The sequence below is a fragment of the Podarcis bocagei genome, assembly GCF_964188305.1.
Source record: "Podarcis bocagei genome assembly, chromosome: 10".
Lineage (NCBI taxonomy): Eukaryota > Metazoa > Chordata > Lepidosauria > Squamata > Lacertidae > Podarcis > Podarcis bocagei.
The window spans coordinates 37,115,133-37,135,354 of NC_138135.1; the positions used below are offsets into that span (position 1 = coordinate 37,115,133).

Sequence of the window (20,222 nt, forward strand, 5' to 3'; positions counted from 1 at the left end):
TGTTTTTGCTAGGAGTTGCTCATACTACTTACAGCCCCCTTTCTAGCTTTTGTCTTACCTTGATTATTTCTTTCGACTCTATAGTTCAAAATGTCTTATTTGGGGATGCTATTAGAGAAAGCTTCTGACTCTAATATTTTTTGAAGCAGCTATTTTAGTTTCTGTAGCTTTCTTAAAATGTTCCACTGCAAGCTAACTTGCTTTGAAATACCCGTTGTTTGCTGCTTTAATTTTAATCCCCATTTTGATTGTCTGTTTTGTTTTTTGTTTTTTTAAAAATATATACTAAAGTTTCCCATAAATATCCGGGTTGCAGTAATTCCATCTCCATTCAAGTTCTGGTGGGTTTGTTTCTTGTTATTGATGAGCAGGGAGCTCCAAACAAGTGCCACCTTTCCCATAGTGTTAGTCTTAGATTTTGAGTTTGATTTAGGGTTGTGCTGGGGGGGCTACTCTGAGGTAGGCCCTGTTGGAAAGCATGAAGTTAGTACATGGCAAACAGGACGGCATTACAGTCAGCCGTTGGGCTTAGAAGAGGTTTGTGGCTTTAAGGAACCCAATGCACCGTTGTTACCACGGTAACGAGATCCACAGCGCAGATGCTGATTTCTCCAACCTACTCTGCCTATCTGCTGCCTCCCATTTGAGCCCCATGATGGCGACGCCTTCCCCCCCACCGCTTCTTGACCCCGAAGTAATAGCTGGACGCTTTGGTTTCTATGATTATGTCGTCTTTGTAGCCATGTTGGTCTTTTCTGCAATAATCGGCATTTTCTTTGCCGCCAAGGGAGTATACAAATCTCAGAATGACTATCTGATGGCTGGCCGCAGTCTAACTTGTTGGCCAGTTGCATTGTCCCTCACAGCCAGCTTTATGTCAGCGGTGACGGTGCTGGGGACCCCAGCTGAGATCTATCGCTTTGGGGTCGCTTTTAGTCTCTTCGTTTTCGCCTATACCATTATGGTGCTGATGTCTGCCGAAGTGTTCCTACCTGTCTACTACCGGCTGCATATCATCAGCACCTATGAGGTAAACAGACTTTTAGCATCTCCTCCCAGGACTGTATGAATAAAACCCTCCAGCTTAGCCTAACAACATACGATACCCGTAGTAAATATACCCCTAAGGCCTTTAAAAATAAATCAAGGGACTATCCAGCAAGTTACTAGTCAACGAAAACAATTCAGAATTGGATCTGGCAAATCTCAATGGACAAGGTACAGTATTTCACAGAGAGAGCTCTGTTCCTGTTCCTGCCTACTAGGAGCCACAGCTTCAAAGCAGAGCCGCTGATGATGAACTGAGCATGGGGAACATGCGTTAAACCCTTGAAGTTGGTAGTATGGAAATGCTATTTCTTTCTTTTCCTCTGTCCCATCTGTTGTTTTTCTGGCACCACTTTCTTATATAAAAAGCAGTCATTTTCTCTAGCCATGAAGCCACTCCAGGGTCATCTTTGAAACTCACTTAACTAGAACAGGAGCAGGGAACCTCCATCCTTTAAATCAAACTGTCATGTGACAAAGGTATTTGAGAGCAGAAGCAGTAAAGGAGTCTAGAAATGTTGTGAAATGATGAAAAGCTGCAGAATGACTGCTCCCCACATTAAATGCCTTTTGCATGGTTGCGTGCAGTCCCCCGGATCTCAGTGCGGCTCCCAGTACTTCGGGCTGGCTTCACCCTCCCCAGGCTGGCTACCTGGAGGTCTCTGCCTACCTCAGCCAATCGCCCAATCCTGCCTGGGGAGGTGTTGCCAGGTGATCGGCCAGGTAAGGGGAGGGACCGCCCTGCCCACACAACAGAAGGTGAATCTTACTTGTGAAGCGTCAGTTGGCTCCTGTGACTCATCTTGAGGATGACTCATTCTCTGTATAAATATTGTACAGTGGTACTTCGGGTTAAGTACTTAATTCGTTCCGGAGGTCCGTTCTTAACCTGAAACTGTTCTTAACCTAAAGCACCACTTTAGCTAATGGGGCCTCCTGCTGCCACTGCGCTGCCGGAGCACGATTTCTGTTCTCGTCCTGAAGCAAAGTTTTTAACCCGAGGTAATATTTCTGGGTTAGTGGAGTCTGTAACCTGAAGTGTATGTAACCTGAGGTACCACTCTATTTGCTTGCAGGCAGACTCAGTGTGGAGCCTAGAGAGTCTGTGTCTGTGTGGTGGAGCCTGTGCTCTGTGAAGCCTGTGCTCAGTGGAAACTCTGTGTATGCTCTGAAGCTAGTTTAATCTTCTGTTTGCTATGCTGTTATTTGCAAACAAGTTTATTTTAACTCAGTAAAGATTTTATTCTTTTACTGAATAATTTACGCTGTAAGTCACAAATTTGGCGCTCCAGGCCTCATTTGGGGAAGCCATGTCCACCCCCCCTACATCTAAGTCATATATTACATCAGGCATGGTGGGTGCATAAGGGTGGGGCATCAAACGAACTATCAGGAGCTTAAAATAAGCTCCTGGTGTTCCTTCACTAGAGCAAGATGTGCTTCCAACTGCCAATTGGCTGATGGGCAACAGGAGTGCATTTTGCTCAAGGAGGGGAAAGAACTGGTGCGGCTCTAAATACAACAGCAACTTATTGCAGATCACGGAGGGTGTTTAACCCTCTCCTCTCATTCCCTTTCCCTGATCCGTAGTGCCTCCATTCCCAGGAGCTGTGTTTAGCTATAGAGAAGCTCTCTCAGTAACTTTGCATAGAATGTCACTGATGAAGTCTGTTCATATAGATATTTACTCAGAAGTAAATTTCAGGGAGTTCACTGAGATCTCACTCCCGAGCAGCTGTGCATAGAACTGCAGTCTTAAGCCTCCCCCCTCAAAAAGAAATCATGTCAGTCTTATTTCTACATATTAGCTAGATTCATATGACTTTGTATGTTTTGTATCTAAAAGCAATTTATCTCTTTCGCAGTACTTGGAGCTTCGATACAATAAAAAAATGCGTCTGCTTGGAACAGTGATGTTTATGATTTTAACGGTAAGTAAAGCAGAATTTTTTATTGATTATCCATACTAAGAACATAAGGGGATCCTGCTGGAAAAGGCAAATGGGGCATCTAGTCCTTTTCTCACAGTGACCAGTCAGATGCCTATGGGAAGTCTGCAAGCAGGACCTCAGTTTAATAGCACTCTGCCTACTGGCTCTTCACAGCAGCTGGTATTCAGAGACATACTGCCTCTGAGAGTGGAGGTAGAACACAGCCATCGTGGATATTGGCAGGTGATAGCCTGATTCTCCATGAATTTGTCTAGCTGTCTTTAAAAGTCTTTGAAATTTAGTGGCCACCACTGTCTCCTGTAGGAACGAGTTCCATAGTTTAACTATACACTGCATTTTTGTGTGAATTTCCCCTACTATATACATTTTTGTAAGCAATTTCACCTAATTTTTCTTTGTTATTCTTGCTATCTGTTTTTTTTACTGCGTTGGTTACCTATAAATATAATACATAAATAAAGAGTACAGAGATGGAGCAAAAGTGTCTTGCATTGCATGAACAAATGCGACTAAGAACTGGACTCGCTCATTTTGTTTGCACGCTTATTTCCGTGATACCGGAGTTTTTGTTGGCAAAATGCTCACTTAGAACGTGTAATCATTATGTACTTTTCACAGTATACTGACAAATATTTTGAAATATCAGGTTGTTGTTTTTACATACTACTTATGTTGCTCAGTTTGTTTCACGGTACTTAAATCAAACTGGTGCTTTTTCTCAAAGAACTGTGAGGTGGTAGTGTTTCAGCCACAATAGTAATGTTAGTATGTATGGTATGTATATGTTGTTGTTTGTGTTCTATGATTGGTTATGTTCTTCAACTCCCCTCCCATCTTTGCCTAAGCACTATGTGGGCTGTTGAATAGGACTTGATGCTTTTGTGCTTGCTCCTTGCAGGGAGGGCATCCCTGGTGTAGAACAAATAATTCTGAGAAAGAACATCTAACTGTTGGGATACTGCCAGGGAGATAAAGTCCATCATGGCCCCCAAGCCAGCTGCCGGACGATCCATCGATCTCCCGTAGTCACGCAGTATGAGCGATTAGCGACACGAGTTTCCTTGCCACATTCCAGGGCTCATGCACGCTCTTATCAGCAGATAATGCACAGCCAGAAGTCGCACTCAGGAGAGCATTATTTACAAGCTTTTATTCAGCGTTGATCAGAACAAAGAAAGACATGACTGCCTGCCTGCGTCAGTGTCTCAGACAGAGAGAAACGAAAGCAATAGCAAACATAAACATCCTGTGAACAGGACATGCGCAGACTCTGTGACTCACAAAGCCTGCTCCCTTTTAAGGTGGAACGGAAATATCCTAACACTAACATGTGTGTTTATTTCATCTTCTCAGATATTATACACTGGAATTGTTATATATTCTCCATCCCTGGCTTTGAGTCAAGGTAATGTGAACACATCGTTTAAAACCATTAGCAAAGGACAAAAAACTAACGTTGACTTAGGTGGTTCACTTGTGTGAAATCTCCAGTACCTTTGTGAAAAGCTTGAGTCAAATTTTGCTTATTCTGTAGCATGTGAATAATAAGACAATGAAATAAATACACCTTATATAATATTTCAAATATATGTGGTAGTTGAAATAATAACTCTTATAGTTTGGCTGTTCATGAAATTCTTTTAATCATTTGCAGAGGCATTATCCTACTCCAGCTGGGTTAGGTCTCAGGCCCTGAGGTTGTCTGGAACAAGACTACACAACAGGTCACATTGCAGACTCAGGCCCGAAGCACAATAGCATTAAGCAAAGTCAAAGTGAAGCAGGGGTCAAGCACAAAGGTAGAGTCCTGAGTCAAACATAATCCAAAAGCACAGCTGTGAGGCAGAGGTCATCCACTAACAGATCAGCCAGAACTCAGGTTGCAGGAGTAATGAGCTGAAAGGCATATGTTGTTTCAGCAAGTAGCAGACCTTAACTCCCAGCCTTTGCTGATCAACTACCTCAGCCTGAACTCCCTGGCACAGATGCTTTTGAGTGTGAGACCCTCTCTGGTACCTCTGCTGCTGGAGACCAACTCCAAGGGTCTTTCCAGGGCATTCCTTGGAGACAGGCCTGGTGAGATAGCAGGGAAGCGGCGCGCGCCTAGCGGCACGCGCAGTTCAATCCATCTTTTAGATTTAGAGGAGCTAGTGTCAAACGTTTGTTGGTGGAGACCTAGGTTTTTTTGTTGGGGGAGTTATTTGTCCTTTCTTCACGCTTTTTATGGAGGACCGCTGTAGCCACCCCCAACGACACATTCTCAAGATGGAGGGGGAGGGAACAGCTGCAGTCGCCTGCGATTCCTGCGCAATGTTTGCCATCTTGCCAAAGGTTGCAGGCAGCTTTACCTGCAGCAATTGCATGTTGATTGCCCTCTTAAAAGACAAAGTCCAGCAACTGGAGGAACGTGTAGCTACGCTCCAAAGAATTAGAGAGCTGGAGCTCTTCTTGGAAGCAACAGACCACACCGTCTCCATCAAGGAGGAGACAGGGGACTCCCCTGAGAAGGAGGCTAGTTCACCAACACAGGAGCCAGATATATGGAGAAACGTGACTCAAAGAAGTAGGAGGCCCAGGGTTCGTTCTGATTGTTTAGAAATACACAATCGCTTTGAGGTCCTCTCCCCTAGCATGGAAGATGAAGAGCAGACTCCATTTGAGGATCTCTCCCTCATTTCAGTCGATCAGGAAAATGAAGACGAGCAGCAAAGTCAGTCCTCAGGGAATGTGCAGGCGACCTTGGAACAGACAGCTCATGGAAGAACCCGCACCAAACCTAAGAGGAGGCGTGTAGTGGTGATAGGGGATTCCCTACTGAGGGGAACAGAAGCAGTGATTTGTGGGCCTGACAAGATGTCTCGGGAAGTGTGCTGTCTCCCCGGGGCTAAGATCCAAGATGTAACTGAACGACTGCAAGGAATCATAAAACCCACTGACAAATACCCCTTCCTCTTGGTTCATGTGGGAACCAATGACACTGCAAGCAATAGCCTCCAGAAGATCAAAAGAGACTACGAGGCTCTCGGCAGGAAGTTGAAGCAACTAAATGCACAAATTGTCATCTCATCTCTCCTCCCAGTTGAACGACGTGGCCCAGGGAGAGAGGGAAAAATAGTGGAAGTGAACAGCTGGCTTCGCAGGTGGTGTAAGCAGGAACGGTTTGGATTCTTAGATCACGGACTGCAGTTTCTTGAAGATGGACTTCTGGCAAGTGATGGGCTGCACCTCACAACGGTTGGGAGAAATGTTTTTGCCAAAAATCTCAGAAACCTCATCAGGAGGGCTTTAAACTGACTAATGTGGGGGAGGGAGACAGTGCTCCTGAAGGTAGGAGCCTATCAATTGATGAAGATGATCATCCAAATGTCATATACCAAATGGAGCAAACAGCACGCAGACCTAGTGGTGGGAGGAAAAAATCCTTAAATAAGGGACACGGGGGAATGATTAATGGACTTCAATGTCTGTACACTAATGCACAAAGCATGGGAAATAAACAAGATGAGCTTGAGCTCTTGGTACAGCAAACTGAATATGACATAATAGGCATCACTGAAACCTGGTGGGATAAGTCCCACGATTGGAATGTAACAATGGGGGGATACAATCTATTTCAGAGAAACAGACCAGACAAGAAAGGAGGAGGAGTGGCGTTATATGTCAGGGATGTGTATACCTGTGAAGAGATCCAAGATTTAGAACCTCAAAGCCAAAGTGAGAGCATTTGGGTCAAAATTAAGGGAGAGAAGAATAACAGGGACCTCATTGTGGGAGTTTACTATAGATCCCCAAGCCAAACGGAGGACATAGATGATGCCTTCCTGGAACAGATGGCCAAGCACGCAAAAGGAAGGGAGATAGTAGTAATGGGGGACTTCAATTACCCGGATATTTGTTGGATATCAAGCTCAGCCAAGAGCATAAGGTCAAACAGATTCCTCACTGGCCTTGCAGACAACTTCATTGTCCAGAAAGTGGGAGAAGCAACAAGAGGAACAGCCATTTTAGATCTGGTCCTAACCAATGTTGATGATCTGGTTAGTGGGGTAGAAGTGGAAGGATCATTAGGCGCGAGTGATCATGCTCTTCTGAAGTTTACTATACAGCGGAAAGGAGCAGCCAAGCATACTAGGACTCAATTTCTTGACTTTAAGAAAGCCGACTTCATAAAACTTAGGGAAGTGCTGGGTGAGATCCCATGGACAGTAATACTAAAAGGAAAGGGAGTTCATGATGGCTGGGAGTTTGTTAAGAGGGAGATACTAAAAGCACAACGTCAGGCAATACCAATGAGACGGAAACATGGAAGGTGCCTAAAGAAGCCAGGGTGGCTATCTAAAGAACTTTTAACTGAGTTACGATTAAAAAAGGATGTGTATAAAAAATGGAAAAGGGGGGAAACCACCAAAGAGGAATTCAAACAAATAGCCAGCACGTGTAGACACAAAGTCAGAAAAGCTAAAGCACAGAATGAACTCAGGCTTGCTAGAGAGGTTAAAAGCAACAAAAAAGGCTTCTATGGGTATGTTCGTAGCAAAAGGAAGAACAAAGAAACAGTGGGGTCACTCAGAGGAGAAGATGGTGAAATGCAAACAGGGGACACAGAAAGGGCTGAACTCCTCAATGCCTTCTTTGCCTCAGTCTTCTCCGATAAGGAAAACAATGCCCGACCTGAAGAATTTGGAGCAAATGATTCAGCAAAGGAAACACAGCCCAGAATAACTAAGGAGATAGTACAAGAATACTTGGCCAGTTTAGATGTATTCAAGTCTCCAGGGCCAGATGAACTGCATCCAAGAGTATTAAAAGAACTGGCCGATGTGATCTCAGAACCACTGGCAGTCATCTTTGAGAATTCCTGGAGAACAGGCGAAGTCCCGGCAGACTGGAGGAGGGCAAATGTTGTCCCTATTTTCAAAAAGGGGAAAAGAGAGGACCCAAATAATTACCGCCCAGTCAGTCTGACATCAATACCAGGGAAGATTCTGGAGCAGATCATTAAGCAAACAGTCTGTGCGCACCTAGAAAGGAATGCTGTGATCACCAATAGACAGCATGGATTTCTGAAAAATAAGTCATGTCAGACTAACCTGATCTCGTTTTTTGACAGAATTACAAGCCTGGTAGATGAAGGGAACGCAGTGGATGTAGCCTACCTTGATTTCAGCAAGGCATTTGACAAGGTGCCCCATGATATTCTTGTAAAGAAGCTGGTAAAATGCGGTCTTGACTATGCTACCACTCAGTGGATTTGTAACTGGCTGACTGATCGAACCCAAAGAGTGCTCATCAATGGTTCCTCTTCATCCTGGAGAAGAGTGACTAGTGGGGTGCCACAGGGTTCTGTCTTGGGCCCGGTCTTATTCAACATCTTTATCAACGACTTGGATGATGGACTCAAGGGCATCCTGATCAAATTTGCAGATGACACCAAACTGGGAGGGGTGGCTAACACCCCAGAGGACAGGATCACACTTCAAAACGACCTTGACAGATTAGAGAACTGGGCCAAAACAAACAAGATGAATTTTAACAGGGAGAAATGTAAAGTATTGCACTTGGGCAAAAAAAATGAGATGCACAAATACAAGATGGGGGACACCTGGCTTGAGAGCAGTACATGTGAAAAGGATCTAGGAGTCTTGGTTGACCACAAACTTGACATGAGCCAACAGTGTGACGCGGCAGCTAAAAAAGCCAATGCAATTCTGGGCTGCATCAATAGGAGTATAGCATCTAGATCAAGGGAAGTAATAGTGCCACTGTATTCTGCTCTGGTCAGACCTCACCTGGAGTACTGTGTCCAGTTCTGGGCACCACAATTCAAGAAGGACACTGACAAACTGGAACGTGTCCAGAGGAGGGCAACCAAAATGGTCAAAGGCCTGGAAACGATGCCTTATGAGGAACGGCTAAGGGAGCTGGGCATGTTTAGCCTGGAGAAGAGGAGGTTAAGGGGTGATATGATAGCCATGTTCAAATATATAAAAGGATGTCACATAGAGGAGGGAGAAAGGTTGTTTTCTGCTGCTCCAGAGAAGCGGACACGGAGCAATGGATCCAAACTACAAGAAAGAAGATTCCACCTAAACATTAGGAAGAACTTCCTGACAGTAAGAGCTGTTCGACAGTGGAATTTGCTGCCAAGGAGTGTGGTGGAGTCTCCTACTTTGGAGGTCTTTAAGCAGAGGCTTGACAACCATATGTCAGGAGTGCTCTGATGGTGTTTCCTGCTTGGCAGGGGGTTGGACTCGATGGCCCTTGTGGTCTCTTCCAACTCTGATTCTATGATTCTATGATTCTATGAGATGTCTCCCTGGATTAGTAGGGTTGGGGTTGGAGGCTCTGTGAGGTACCGTGGGTTTCCTGGCTCCGGGTCCCACTATTCAATGGGATTTACTTCCAGGTCAGTGTGTACAAGATTGCAGCTTTTAGTCTTTTTGTAATGTGAGAGAAGGGAGAAGAATTAAGGAGAGTCTCACTGATAAGGGCATTCTATAATCTCACCAGGGTCAGATTTGAGGAGACCCAGATTTGAGGAGACCCCCCAATGCAGTCACACCTTTTTCCTCCAAGGAAAGACAGGAGATGGAGCAGGGCATAGTGGCAGGCAGACACTGCAAGTGAGAGTCAAATTTGACTCCTACTAAAAAGTGGCACAGCCGCTCTCCCTCTGCTAAAGTGCTGCTTGAGGTCCTAGTGAGGAGAGCAGAAAAAGCATCACAGCTGCCAGTAAGAGATCCTTCTGAGCTATTAGGACCCTCGACACAATACCTGGGCTGGCCAACTACAAGCACTAGACTGAATGTCATCACCTAGTAGGAATTTTCCCTTATGGTCACCTGCATCACCTATTTAGGGGAAACCTGGAGAAGGGCCTCCTAATGATGAACTTAAGGTATGGCAGGTATGTCCTTCCACAGTTCAGGTATGCTTGCTACTCACCATCCAAGTAGTATTTACATTTCTTGTTTATCGCAAACTTTAAATTCATAAATATCATGAAGATTTGTATGTGCACTTATTGTTTTGCCTTCTTTGCATAAATAAATAAATAAATAAATAAATAAATAAATAAATGTTTTACCACATATCCCTAGAAATGTTTCAAAGATTATTTATGTATTTTCCCTCCCTTTCAGTTACAGGATTTCAGTTGTGGGGGTCTGTTGTTTCAACAGGAATAGTCTGCACTTTCTATTGCACTCTGGTATGTGAACAGTTCACTTTAATAAACATTGTGGTTCCTGGATGTTCCTGTAAGTTTTATAAATCAACAAATCGATCCCAACTTTTACTTTCAGATTTGGTATAGGATTCTATTTTTCATGATCTATGTATTTATGTTATATCAGCCTTGCATTCAACCTTGCCTAGAGGCCTTGGGTACAATGAATTCCTTGCAGTGATTTGCTCCACCCCCTTCTACCATTATTCTTGCTAGAAGACACATTTTTTACCTTCTCGTCAGTGCTGGTCACTGAGATAAGAGCATACAAGTGATTTCCAGGAGGTCTCCCCTATCCAAGTGCTGACCAGGTCCAAATTTTCAGCAAGGTTGTAGCTTCATGAGTCTAAATTTTCTTAGCAGGCTTGTAAAATAACGTTGGAGGCTAGTAAGTATTCCGGGCTTATCTACAAAGCTATGCTACTAACACATACAGTACTGGTTTTATAATATTGTAAAGTTCATGTTTTCCAGGAAAAAAATGCTTAAAAGCTTTGTTTGGTGAGATGCTGTGAATTTTCTGTTCAACATCTCTAGCTCCATGTCACAGCAATGTAGTGTGGCTATATCATGGCATCAGTTACATAGATGTCTAATATGTGAATCTCTGGATGTTTCTAGAAGGATGCTTAATATTGCAAGTGGGTTGTTGGCGACAGGGTTGGGTTGTTGTTTTTTAACTTCAAAAATTTTCCATGGAAGGGGTAAATCTGGATTAAATGGGGGAGGAATACAGACTGACATTTTGATGCCAACAAAGTTCTGTGGTTGCTTTAGGAAACTTCCATGCACGAGGATCCCACAATAAACACCTGTCTGTAAGAATCCTGTGTACAAATATTCCATTTCCTAGATTAAACCGAAGGAAAGAGAAAGAAATCTAGTTCCTGGATCTGGTTTAAAAAGTTAAGAAACGCATTGTGTAACTGGGTAAAAAAAGGATCATTTTTCAGTGCTTTAGAGTTAAGATGGAAAATTTATCTTGCCCTCCCATCCTATATTAGTTCTATGCTCTCAGAAAGGAATCTTACATATAATTTAGAATATGTTTCTTTTCATATTCTTTTCAAATTGAATCTCAGCCAATGGCTGAGATTGTTTGCTTTTCAGCTGAAATACAAGCAAAGTTCAGCACTTCTTAAAACTTCCTTTTCTGAGGGCAAATAAATGTTTAAGCTTAAGCTTAAACATTTAAGAAGAGTTTGGATTTGATATCCCACTTTATCACTACCCAAAGGAGTCTCAAAGCGGCCAACAATCTCCTTCCCCTTCCTCCCCCACAACAAACACTCTGTGAGGTGAGTGGGGCTGAGAGACTTCAGAGAAGTGTGACTGGCCCAAGGTCACCCAGCAGCTGCATGTGGAGGCGTGCAGACGTGAACTCAGTGAACCCCAGTGTCAGGGAACTGCCATCGGAGGAACAGGTGGTGGAAGGGCTCACGGAGGCTGGGAGAGACTCAGCAGATGAAGCAGGAACCAGCAGGGGGAGAGGTGGGTATCTGGTGGAAGGGCTCACGGAGGCTGGTAGAGACTCAGCAGCTGAAGCAGGAACCAGCAGGGGGAGAGGTGGATCTCTGAGGGAAAGCGAGCAAGAGGGAGGGCTCAGGGACACGTCCAGCGAGAACAGTGGGGAGGTATCTGAAGCTCCCATAGGGAGACCCACTCCTCGCCGGAAACTGTCACGCCGTGAGTCCAGAAGACGTGTTTCCGTTAAGGAGCTTTTATGCTGGAAACGATTCCGAAAGCAACCACTGTCGGAATCTGCAAGTGACTAGAGCAGCCATGTCTGAGGGGCTCCGTCACAGACAGAGGTTTGTGGACTTGCACAAACTCTGAGGGACTACGATTTTACGCACAAGCAGCTCATCATCCCATCACAGCATTCCGACAGTCTTTGTAAGTTGTTTGTGCAGGAGAAGGCATCATGAGCGACCCAGCCGGAACGGGAGAAGCAGGAGTTGGAGCGGGTCCAAGCTTGGAAGAAAGGTACCGAGCGTTGGAGATCCAACTGGCGCTGCAGACGGCGAGGCTTGAGGAGAGAAGGGCTCAGGATGCAGACAAGAAGGGGAAAGCCACCCAGTTCACCAGAAAGGTACCAGGATTGGTGCAGAAGTTTGGGGGGGACCCCAAGGACTACCATGCCTTTAGGACAGAGATGCAATATGCCCTCAATGTGCAGTTTGATGAATTCCCTGACGAGGAATCGCAAGTGGCTTTCGTGATTGGGCATCTTGAAAGGGGGGCGAGGGACTGGGTTAGACCCCTGATGGCAACGAATAATGACGTCCTAAAGGACACAATGAAGTTCTTTCGTGCAATGGATCTGATGTTTTCCAGCGATATTGAGCAGGGAGTGGTGCGCAGACAGCTAATGGCTTGCAAACAGGGGAGCCGATCTGTCCGTGAGTACTGGACTGAGTTCACCATGCTGGTTCACAGATTGGGGTGGGACTTATCGGCAGAACCCATTCAAATGCTATTTGAAGAAGGGCTTGCTTCGGCTGTGAAAGACGAACTTTCCCGGAGTCCCAGGGCGGTTTCTATGGATCAGCTGACCAAATCTGCGCTGACCATAGGAGCGCGCCAGGAGGCGAGAGCCTTGGAGAGGCGGGAAGGGAAGGGGGAACGGTGGAAGGAGTTCCGCATTCCAGACATTCCAGAGCCAACTTTCCCGCCGGCGGAGCCGATGGAAATCGGAACAGCGCGCGCGCGCGCAGTTTCAAAGCCCAGTGAGGGGGGAAAGAAGGAGGGAAAAGGCGCCCGGAAATGCTATCTCTGCCAACAGCCAGGTCACTTTGCCAGAGTCTGCCCCCAGAGGAAGGAATGGCAAGGGATGGTGGGAGCTGTTGAGGGAGGAGTGGAGGAAATACCGGAGCAAGTAAAAGCCAACGCCTGGCTGCCACCGTCGGGGCACAGCAGCCAGGCCAAAGAGCAGTGAAAGTGCCCACGCCAGAACCTCCTAAACCTGCCCTAGAGATAGAAGTGTCACTAGAGCTGCAAAACGGATACCCTCTAAAGATAAAGGCGCTGTTGGACTCAGGCAGCTCCTGCAATTTTATGAGCAAGGAGTTTGCAGCTGAACACCAGATACAGACGATCCCTTTAAGCAACCCCCTGCAGGTGACCACGATCGATGGCAGGGAGCTGTTGGGAGGAGAAGTCAGCTTTCAGACCGTCCCAATGATCATGAAGGTGGCAAGGCACACCGAACTGATAGCGTTTAATGTGGCCACCTTGGGAGGGGCTCCTATTATTTTGGGGATGAGCTGGCTGGCGTTACATGATCCGCTGGTGGGCTGGCATCAGAGAGTGGTTTCCTTTGGTTCCGCACATTGCTTAGAACACTGCAAGGAGGGAAAGGGTTCAGCAGGGGCCCAAGCTACCCTAGCAGGGACGGAAGTAACGGAGAAGGTGAAGGTACCACGACAATACGCAGATCTCAGCGACGTGTTCAGCGAAAGGGAAGCTGACCAACTACCCCCGCATAGACCCTTTGACTGTCAAATCAATTTACTCCCTGGGGCACAGCTCCCTGTAGGCAAGCTGTACGCCATGTCAGACAGAGAGATGCAGGAGTTAAGAGAGTTTATTGACAAGAACCTGAAGCGAGGTTTCATCAGAGAGTCCAGAGCGGTGGGAGGTAGCCCAGTGTTTTTTGTGGATAAAAAAAACACGGACAAGCCGAGACTTGTGTGTGACTTCAGGGCTTTAAACGCAGTGTCAGAACCAGTGGCCTTTCCTATGCCCAGGATTGACGACATTTTGACCAGGGTGCGGAAGGGAAAGATTTTTACAAAGCTGGACCTCAGGGGGGCGTACAACCTGATACGCATAAGGAAAGGGGATGAATGGAAAACCACCATGTTCACCCCTTTGGGGGCATTTGAATATTTAGTGATGCCTTTCGGCCTACAAGCAGGCTCGGCGTGCTTCCAATCGTTTATGAACCACGTACTGGGGTCTTTGCTTTACAAGAATTGCGTGGCCTTCCTAGATGACGTGTTGGTGTATTCTGAGAATGAGGAGCAGCATGTGACTAGAGCAGCCATGTCTGAGGGGCTCCGTCACAGACAGAGGTTTGTGGACTTGCACAAACTCTGAGGGACTACGATTTTACGCACAAGCAGCTCATCATCCCATCACACCCAGATTACGAGTCTACCGCTCTTAACCACTACACCACACTGGCTCTCTTTAAACATGCTTAAGCTTAACAACTTTAAAAGAGAACAATTAAAATTTATTGAGCAAGGACACCCGTGATGTTTGTATATTGATTGATTGTATTCAAATGAATCCCAAAGTGGCTTACAAACAATAAATACAGTGGTACCTTGAGTTACAAACACCTCAGGCTACAAACGCTCCATGTTACAAATGCCGCTAACCTTGAAGAGTTACCTCGAGTTGAGAACTTTGCCCCAGGATGAGAACGGAAATTGTGTGCTGGCGGCGCAGCAGCGGCAAGAGGCCCCATTAGCGAAAGCACGCCTCTGGTTAAGAACAGTTTCAGGTTAAGAACGGACCTCCAGAACGAATTAAGTAACTAGAGGTACCACTGTAACAGTAACATAATGCAGCGTGATAGAACATCTATGCGCAAATATATGTGCATATATCTATACAGACAGAACTGACTTTTTTTTAAACATATATTGCATCTGCTTTTCCTGTATAGGGTGGCCTAAAAGCAGTGGTTTGGACGGATGTTTTCCAGTTTATACTGATGATAAGTGGGTTTCTAGCCGTGATTTTTCGAACTTTAGTAATTAAAGGAGGATTTACTGCTATTATGGATGATGCTCGTCATGGAGGAAGACTAAGACTCTGGGAGTAAGTGTTTCCTTAGTATGCTACCCAGGACATTCTTAAAGGTTTTGAAAAGTTTGGGAATTTACATTTCAGTGGGTGGACAACTCAAGAGAAAGTAACTCCCTTGATAAAATATCGATCTCTGAGTGGTATTAGAACAGCAAATTAATGGTAAAGCTTATAAATGTGAAATGCATACTTGCTTAAGACTTCAGTCCTATTGGATTGGTGATGGGGGAACTGAAGACCATTCATCCTGCCTTGTGCTCCTGCTCTTGCTGATAGAGCAGGAGTGAGGGTGGAGGTGCATATTTGGAATCTTCTATCCTATTTCCACTTTGGGGGAGGGGGGAAACCTGTATCCTTCCCATTGTTCCTAATGGCAGGAAAATAAAAGGAATTGATTTATGCCAGCTCCTGGGTTGGCATAAATCTCTCCTTGTTTGCAATCATGTCAATGGACTGGGATGGCTATGGCCCTCCCACAGCAAACCCACCCCCTTCTGGCTATATTGATGTCAGAGCTCTGAAATCAGTAGAGCACAGGCTATCAAGTAGAGGAATTTCATTCAAAGTTCTAACATTCCCGCTTTCCTCCACTGAATTCTTCATTTTTTCCCCATGTCAGAACTTGCACATTACTTTTATATGCCTTTTTCCTCTTAGCTTTAACCTAAGCCCTCTGCAAAGGCATACGGTGTGGACAGTTACCATTGGCGGCAGTTTCACTTGGCTTGGCATATATGGAGTAAATCAGTCTCAGGTTCAACGGTACCTTGCTTGCAAATCAAGACTTCATGCAAAACTGTAAGACTACATATTGTAAATCCATTCTTTCAGTCCAAATATTCTCAGGTGCACTAGTGGATTCCTCATGTGCTCCTGCCTGTGAGGATTGTTTGATCTGTGTTTCAACTTATGGGTGCTGGATATGTGATTTATTTCCCATGCAATATCTTTTTTTTTTGCATGGACCTCACCCAGAAAAGTGATCATAGAACCTTAGAGTTGGAAGAGATCCAAGGGCCAATCTAGTTCAAGCCCCTGCAATGCAGGAATCCTATCAAAAGCATCCATGACAGATGGTTACCCAACCTCTGCTTAAAAATCTCCAAGGGAGGAGAGTCCACCATCTCTTGTGGGAATCTGTTCCACTGTTGATCAGCTCTTACTGATTTGCAAACAGAAGCTGGTTTCCGGTTATGGAAAGTGATTATTGAGTACTTTGCCATTTTGCTGAATCTGCTTTGCTGAGTCTATTAAGGCGTACTAAGTTGCATATTTGCTAAAAGCCTCTTAAAGTTATTTAAGTTTCTACTTTGCAAAATGATAAAGTGAAATTAGATATCAGTGTTTGGTTTAGCAATAAACTGTAGTCTTGCCAATCCATGAAATACCTTCTAAATCAGGAAGAGAATTTCGAAGGTAGTCCTACTGGATACAGCAAAGTTGTCCAAACATTTGGTGGTGTGCATTAATTTGTAGGGATTACCTTGTGCCTTAGGCATGATGTATTTGCAGCTGTGTTCATAGTATCGTAGAGTTGGAAGGGACCCCAGTGAACCTCTGTTTTCATATAATTTCAGCAAGAATAATGCTTCTTTAACCTACTTTTCTAACATTTTCTTACAGCTCTCTTTATTTAAATCTTATGGGACTTTGTCTAACTCTTAGTTCTGCAGTATTCAGTGGACTCTCAATGTACTCCATATACAAGGATTGTGATCCATGGACTTCAGGCTTTGTGGCAGCACCAGATCAGGTTTAGTATTACTGTCAAGTGAAAGAGTTACCAGTGCACACAGGATAGATCAGACTCATATTTATCTTCCATGTAACTAAGTTTTAAGAAGGCCTTTTGGAAAGATAACATAATTAGCAAGTTATGATTGTGAGGGACAAGGAAAACTGCCACTTTACTTGAAATAATAGACAGATATAATAAAATCATGAAGCAAGGAACCCTCTCATTCCCAAACAGAGCAGGAATTTCAAATATGCATCTTCTGTAGAAAGAAATAATATATGTTTATGCAGTCAGGTTGGTTCAGTACAATTACTTGCCTATTTGGCTCGCGAGGCATCTACTCATGGACCTGGTCTCTCCTATTTGTCCAAAGCAGGGATATGTGATCAGATTTTTTTCTGTAACTTTTCCCTCTGCTGCCTCTTCCTCCAGTTCAAATATGTCTCTCGCTTCTTCTTATTACTCTGCTTTGAGCTCATACCTGTTTCTCCTTGTACTTTTTCTCCCAGTTCACCTGTGTTTCCCCCTCTTCCTTGCTTTCTACATGCTCTCCACAACTCCTCTGGTCCCTTCTTTATCTTTAGTGCTTGAATTCACTCGGTGGTCTTGCCTCCCTCACTTCTTTCAGCTGCAAGTGATCACATCCCTTTTAAAATGGGCTTCTAAGCCCACGGAGAAACCTAGGAAGCCTTTCAAGTGGTCTGTATGCCAGCCCCACCAAGCTTTTTCAATGCCTGGGCCACTCCAGCTGTGTGTCAGTCCTCCATGTTATGGCAGAGAATATGCTCAGAATGTAAGCACATAGTGCCACACCCTGTGAATCTCAGCCACAGTAGTGTTTGGGTAGGAAGCAGCCAAAATGCCAAGGTGTCCTCTGTGTTTGGTAGCCAGTGTGCATTTTGCCTCACCTTTCTCAAAGGGTTTACATGGAACTTAGCTGGAGTAACAAATCGTTCTCAGCAAACAAAGGGTACTTCTCCCAACCTAGTGTGCTATGTTTAATAATCAATGGAGTGTGTGTGTGTGTGTGTTTTTTCAGTGTTACAAGGACATGCACAAACCTAAATAATTTCAAGTTAGATTTTTATTTCAAACCATGATTGAGTTTCTAAACTTCAAATCAAAAAAGTTTACTATTTCTCAATGGTGATTTTTTCCCCAGCTCATGCCGTATTTTGTGTTGGAGATTTTGGGTGACTATCCAGGAGTTCCAGGACTTTTTGTGGCTGGGACCTACAGTGGGACATTAAGGTGAGTTTCATTTTTAAGCAACCCTAGGTCTAGATTCTAGAAAGTTACTGGCGACTTTCAGACAATTTTTAAAATGATAAATCAATGCTCTCTGGCCAAACTAAGCATTATGCTGAACACACAGTTTGATATTGCATTTGAAAAAAAAAATATTCAATAGTAGTTGTGAAGGGAGCTCAAGTGGAACCGTAAGAAGTGAGTTTAACCCTTTCCCTCAGTACTGCAGGCCTGATTAAAATCTGCTATTTGGCACCGGAGGAAAGCTGATTGACCTTCCTCACAGTTGCTGTTTAAAGTTAAAACAGCAAAACGTTCATTAATGCAAAACGAGCCAAAGATCCCTCTAGTCCAGCATCCTGACTTAAAGTAGCCAGCCACATATCTAATGGGAAATAAGCAGGCAGGACCTGAGTGCAACAGCACTGGCCCCTCCTGTGGTTTCCAGCACCTCCTCCAATGGTGGAAGTAGAATGTAGCTGTCGAGGTCAGTAGCCATAAACAATCATATCCTCCGTTAGTCCGGTCCCCTGTTAAAGTCATCCAAGTTGGTGGCCTTCGCTCCATCAGGTGGTAGTGAATTTCATAGTTTCACTTTTGTCTGTCCTGAATCGTTCAACATTCAGCTTCATTGGATGGCAAAAATGGATAGTATCATGATATAACATGCAGTGTGACTCTCAATCATATGTATAGTGGTACCTGTGGTTAAGAACCTAATAGTTAAGAACTTAAGCTCCCACCGCCTACCAGAAAGGGCACCGCTGTTCCAGTTCCTTTGTGGAGCCTCTGCCATCCCGCAACGCCGCCGCACCAAAACGGGTGAGCGGACTTAGTTGCCTCATCACAGCCTCACTGGCACTGTGGTGCTTTTGGGTATATTAGCTCTGTGACTTGGCACGAGTACCTTGTCATGGATTGTTACTGCAAATGACCAGCTCACCAAGTGGTTAATGTAGGAAAGTCTTACCACTTTTAGCACACATCGGGCTCAGTGGCAGGAAAAGCTCTCATCAAGCTTTCATAAATACAGATGACAGACTGAGAATACGATGAAAAGCCATTACCACTTTGTGAATTGTATTGGGACAATGTTTCTGTCGTAGCTCAAGTTTTGTTCCTCCCCACCCCTGCTCCCAAAATTGTATCAGTTTTAAAATATTTGTGCAACCGCAACACAAATGCAATTTTATATTCTTTAGTACAGTGTCATCCAGCATCAATGCATTAGCTGCTGTAACAATTGAAGACCTCATTAGACCTCATTTTAAGATGTCTGACACAAGCATGTCATGGATTTCCATAGGAATGAGTAAGTTTGTATGTGATATTTTATGTTTTTAAATAAAAAATCCCATTTTTTTCTCATTAACTGTAGACGTTTACATTAAAAAAATCTGAGTGAGGCTTAGACATAATAAAACTGTTTGTAAATGCAGCTGTCTCATTGCTGTATAGGATTATGCCTTGTATATAGAATAAAACACTAAAATCCAAATGGAAAAATGACTTCAAATGTGTAATAAAGGAAACTCACTGGACAGCTATGTGGAATAAGCCACCCTTTGTTTCTGGTTTGGACATCATGTCAGGGCAGACTTTGCCTTATTTACCAACACCATGACAGGACCAGTGGAGGAACAGAGTGGAGTAAGAACATGCTGCATGTTAAACCATAGTTTTGTAAATCTATAGTTCAATGTGACAAGTGAAATGGGTCTGTGTCTTCCATCTGCTCTTTGTAGGCTTGTTTACATACAATTTTGCACAGTGATTGTTTAGAGCAGAGATAAATGGCCTATGACCCTTCAGATGTTGTTTAACTCCGACTCCCATCAGTCCCAGAAAACATGACCAGTAATTAGGGATGATGAGAGCTATAGTCCCACAACATTCGGAGGGCCACAGGTTCCCCACCCTGATTGTTTTACATATATTTTTTATATTTAAGATAGTGGTGAGTTTTGGGCCTAGGTCTCCTAAACCTCTTACATCTCTAACTGTTAAGCCACTCTGGCTCTCCACTATAATTTACTTTAGACAGTATCACAACAGTTGCATCAGGAAGTCTCAAGGATCCAGACAGAAATACTGTACAAAAAGCAACTGATTAGAATTATGGACCTGCATCAGTCGCAAACTGTATACAATGAAACATGTACAGTAAGGGTCAAGGGTTGCATTGATC

The 20,222-nt window shown here is 44.3% G+C and overlaps 2 protein-coding genes across 6 annotated transcripts in view; one reads left to right on the forward strand and one right to left on the reverse strand.

Moving 5' to 3' along the window:
- Window positions 1-8,388, reverse strand: part of CYREN (cell cycle regulator of NHEJ) — a 335,829-nt gene extending 327,441 nt beyond the window's left edge. Inside the window, exon 1 of the mRNA XM_081210937.1 lies at window positions 8,290-8,388. Within this exon, the coding sequence (XP_081067063.1) occupies window positions 8,290-8,370 (81 nt within the window). The 5' untranslated portion in view covers window positions 8,371-8,388. The remainder of the gene's footprint in view (window positions 1-8,289) is intronic.
- The window catches only part of LOC308596108 (sodium-coupled monocarboxylate transporter 1-like), a 28,549-nt gene continuing 8,600 nt past the window's right edge, over window positions 274-20,222 (forward strand). For 2 of the 5 annotated variants that reach the window (XM_081210913.1, XM_081210914.1), the window contains exons 1-9: window positions 274-1,030; window positions 2,913-2,978; window positions 4,353-4,404; window positions 10,142-10,209; window positions 14,906-15,060; window positions 15,706-15,846; window positions 16,672-16,801; window positions 17,949-18,037; window positions 19,237-19,346. In XM_081210913.1, coding sequence (XP_081067039.1) covers window positions 560-1,030; window positions 2,913-2,978; window positions 4,353-4,404; window positions 10,142-10,209; window positions 14,906-15,060; window positions 15,706-15,846; window positions 16,672-16,801; window positions 17,949-18,037; window positions 19,237-19,346 — 1,282 coding nt within the window. In that variant the 5' untranslated portion in view covers window positions 274-559. Of the gene's footprint in view, window positions 1,031-1,550; window positions 1,807-2,912; window positions 2,979-4,352; window positions 4,405-10,141; window positions 10,210-14,905; window positions 15,061-15,705; window positions 15,847-16,671; window positions 16,802-17,948; window positions 18,038-19,236; window positions 19,347-20,222 lie in introns of those variants that run through there. The other 3 variants (XM_081210915.1, XM_081210916.1, XM_081210917.1) reach the window with 3 other exon arrangements.